Here is a 3,828-nt window from a genome sequence, read left to right as displayed (position 1 = left end):
TGATTCTATGATTCTATGATTCTATGCCCAGCCTAATGTTCCTCAGAGCTTGATGAACACTTAACTGAGAAACAACCAAACCGCTTGCTTTCTCTGGCGCTGAACTCTGGATTTCAGGGGCTAACCCTTACACCGAAAGCTTTGAAAACACATTCTTTCTTCCTAAACTTCCAACACGTGAAGCAAAACTCAAGCCTTGAAGCAGACAGCACTGAACAGGAGGGCTACAAAAAGGATGGCTTTAGCTGAAGACCACCATGGCAGGGATTCTTTAAACGACTCGGCCACAGTCTACGTACCACAGCGTCCTGCACGCAGAATCCTGGGGCACCAGCAGCTCAAAGTAAGGCAGTTTTTTGTACTCCTCATTTCCCACTGCCACATAGTAATCGCCGTTCACCAGCTCCTCCCCACCAGACACCTGGGTTCCGTCCAGCCTGCAGAGCCTGGAGGAAGAGACAGCAAAGGCTTTAGAGCCGTCACAAGACTCTGAACAACCCCTCAGCGTGGAAGCAAACGTGTGCAAAGTGGTGAACAGGACCAAGACAAGTCAGAGAGGATGGATCAAGGAAGTATGCCAAAATATTACACCCAGCGATCAGTGAGATGCAGTAGATCTCAGCTTTCTCCTTGGGTGTCAGTAAATAGATGTATGAGAAGGTAGGCTGTATTTGTTGGATAAAAGCCCCTCTCTCTAGACATGAACCCCTTTTTATGCCATGCTTTACTGTTTGCTTATTGCTTTTTCACCAGACCACCAGCAACATCAGCCCTCCTCACAAAGCACCCGAGACATTGGGGTTAGCCCTGATTTGAAGACGGGAAAACCTGAAAAGCAAATGAGATGATTGCAAAAGCAGACCAGAAGCGGCTGTCTGAACTCCCAGTCCTCTGTGCTAATCAGAGCTGCTTATGTTCTGCACATAAGGAAAGAGGAGCTGTGCCTTATCTGGATACCCACTTGTTAACAGCTCCACTGCGCAGGTTGGCTTTCTCTGTCAGCGTGGCCAGGAGTGCGTCCCACTGCAGTGGAGTGCTCTTGGAGAGCGGCAGTGGGAAAGGAGGGCTCAGCAAATCCCCATTCCGGAAAACACTGCAGTAAAAACAACCCAGGGCATGCGATGAGCCAGTATTCCTGCAGCTGTGGAAGATGGGGAAAAAAAGCCAGCCACTGGTGCCTGGACAATATCTACTTCTGGGAGAAGCCGGGAATTGTCCCTGTGGGACAGCATTCCCAGGTTCTCACAGAGAAATTCCCTCCTCCAGCCTCCAAAAACATTCCCAGAGACCCTCCGAGGAGAAAACACCGAGGCACTTACTGTATCGTGCAGGGCAGGTGGGCGTGCTTCTGCCATCGCACCAAGACGTTCGACTTCCAGGGAGCTACAGTGCGGAACTAGAGACCGAGTTCAGTGCACAAGAACAGTGACAGCCCTGGCACCGAGCCTCCCCGGGCCGTTCCCTGTTCTCCGTCAGGAGCTGCCTGCCCTGCGACACTACCTGCCCTGCGACACTGCCTGCCCTGCGACACTGCCTGCCCTGCGACACTGCCTGCCCTGCCTTCATGCTTGCTTGCTGCTAGGTGGGGTTTGTTGTCAGCAACACCAAGGCTGCAGAGGCTCTTCACATAGCTGAGCGCATTCCAGAATTGCCAGCGAACCTCTGAGCACAGATCCTTCCCCTGCACCGTTAAGGGGGACGAAGGTACGCAGCAGCAGCCCCTGCGCTGTCTCACACGTCCTACTGATTCCTGTGGCACTTTTTCCTGATCTCCCCTGGGCACCTCGCAGCCTTAAATCTCAACTTCGGTTTCATCAGTGCCAGCCTTAATGTCTCTCACACCTCCCCGCTCATTCTGTGCTCCCGCCTGCACCCACTCAGCTCAGGGACTCACCTGCAGATCCTCGCTGTTCCTTGTCCCACGGAGCTCCTTCCTTCCGTGATTTAAATAGCTGTGAGAACAAGAAGACAACGTCGCCACACACCAGCTAGGCTGTGGCTGACTGAAGAGCGGGGAGAAAAAGACCTTTTTAAGAGCGGTGAGAAAATGACCGACTGCTCTGCCTTGGAGCATCGTCACCAGACGCGTGGGTCGCCTACTTGGGTCGCTTCTGAAACGATTCTCCAGGTGCCTCACCTCATGGTCTCCCAGAACTTCAGCCTAAGTTAAAGTCTGCTACATTTAAGAAACTCCCAGCCAAATACAGACCATTTCAGATCCCCATGCTGAAGACGCCCAGAACATTTTATTCCTTTGTGTTAGTCACTGATCAAGGCTCCAAGGGCTGACCACTATTAAAATGTAATACACACCCAGGGAGCCCAATTCACCTGACACGCACAACATACACACACACACACCCCCCTCAAGAGTCAAGTGATGCCGTGAACATCTTTAGCCCTCTATTTCAGGATGAACCAAAACAGCTCTAATTCGAGGATTAGAAAACAGAAAAACTCCATCAAACCAAAGCAAAAGTATTTGTCAGTGGAGACAGTGTGGCTGCCAGCTCTGCCGAGGAGGCGGGCAGCAGAACCTCCCACACGCCGCAAAACAAGGTGCACGGGAGGCAGAGCAGCACCGATCACAACATCCTGCCAGAGAACGCATGCCTCCCCGACACGTTTTCTTCCGAGAGTCAAGTGACCTTATCAGGAATATGTGCATTTTCCAAGTGATCTGGAATATGTCCAGTAGTTTCCAGTAGGAAAAGAAACTAACCGGTCTCTGGTTTTTGTTGGGTCTGTTACCCCTCTTACCTCTTTTTTTCCATTCACACCCCAACCCATTCCCCACAGGGGTGATCTAGAGCTGCTTACCTAACCCGGAGACCAAAGGTCCGTCTACTCACTTGAGCTTTTTGAACTTTTCAAAGCCCGCAGCCACATAGTGGCACCCGTCGTGCAGGTCCCCCAGCTCAGCGACGCGGTGGCCGTGCCTGGGTGTGTAGAGGTTCCTCACAGCCAAGGGCGCATGAATGCTCTTGGTCACCTCATTCAGAAACGCCTCAAAGGTCAGAAACCGCCGCTGGTTCACTACAACCTTCCTCCCGGGGAAGAAGGGGTCACCGTTGCGATACACCACCACGTTCTTGGCTGGTGGTGCCAGAGCTAAGCCACGGGAGCTCATCCCCCGTGGGTCAAGCAAGCCCCGCTGACCACAGAGGCAAACAGACCGATGTGGGGCACGGAGGAGAGCCCCGGCCAGCCTCCCCCTGAGCCCAAACCCTTCCGACCAGCCGCTCTCGCGCTCTGCCGTCCCTTCCCAGTGCAGTCTGGCGCGACTGGCTGTCTCCATGGATGCAGGCCCAGCAGGAGGAAGTTGTGGGCCTGTCTGGAGGCCACATCAAACAACCTGCAGAGCGCCTTTCTGCTTGAGAACCAGGAACCGCACAGCTCTTTAATCCTCAAACGCCAAGTACTGCGAGCTCCCTCACCAGCCACCGTGGCCACCAGGCTCAGGTGAACAAGCCTGGAGGTACAGTAAGTGCCAGTATCTTTATGGCAGCAGCTCACATCCCCTCCAGAGCAGCGCTATCCAGAAGCTGTCACCCCCTTGCCATCGCTTGCCACCCACGCGAGACGTGCAATGGGTTTCTGTCCTGTGTGTATCAGACAAACGTCCGCATCCCCGCGGACGCACCACCCTTTGCACGGAACAGGTTGCCATGGGTCGAAAGAGGTCGTGGACGCACTTGGCTCTGCCCAAGAGAGGAAGGCAAGCCAGACAGGAACAGACAGACTCAGAGTTGAGCTTCAGGAAAGCTTTTTATTCGCAAACAAGTCAGCACCAACAGGAAGATACATCTGCCACACGGCAAGAGTGAC

General features: G+C 53.5%; 1 protein-coding gene across 1 annotated transcript in view; it reads right to left on the bottom strand.

Annotated features, from left to right (window-relative positions):
- Nucleotides 1-3,130, bottom strand: part of DCDC2B (doublecortin domain containing 2B) — a 7,404-nt gene extending 4,274 nt beyond the window's left edge. The window contains 5 exon segments of the mRNA XM_009332217.1: nucleotides 300-446; nucleotides 962-1,093; nucleotides 1,320-1,396; nucleotides 1,895-1,952; nucleotides 2,853-3,130. Coding sequence (XP_009330492.1) covers nucleotides 300-446; nucleotides 962-1,093; nucleotides 1,320-1,396; nucleotides 1,895-1,952; nucleotides 2,853-3,130 — 692 coding nt within the window.
- Nucleotides 3,131-3,828: the final 698 nt, after the last annotated feature.

This window comes from Pygoscelis adeliae, unplaced genomic scaffold, assembly GCF_000699105.1.
Source record: "Pygoscelis adeliae isolate BGI_AS28 unplaced genomic scaffold, ASM69910v1 Scaffold359, whole genome shotgun sequence".
Taxonomy (NCBI): domain Eukaryota; kingdom Metazoa; phylum Chordata; class Aves; order Sphenisciformes; family Spheniscidae; genus Pygoscelis; species Pygoscelis adeliae.
This window is presented reverse-complemented; position numbering and strand designations above follow the sequence as displayed.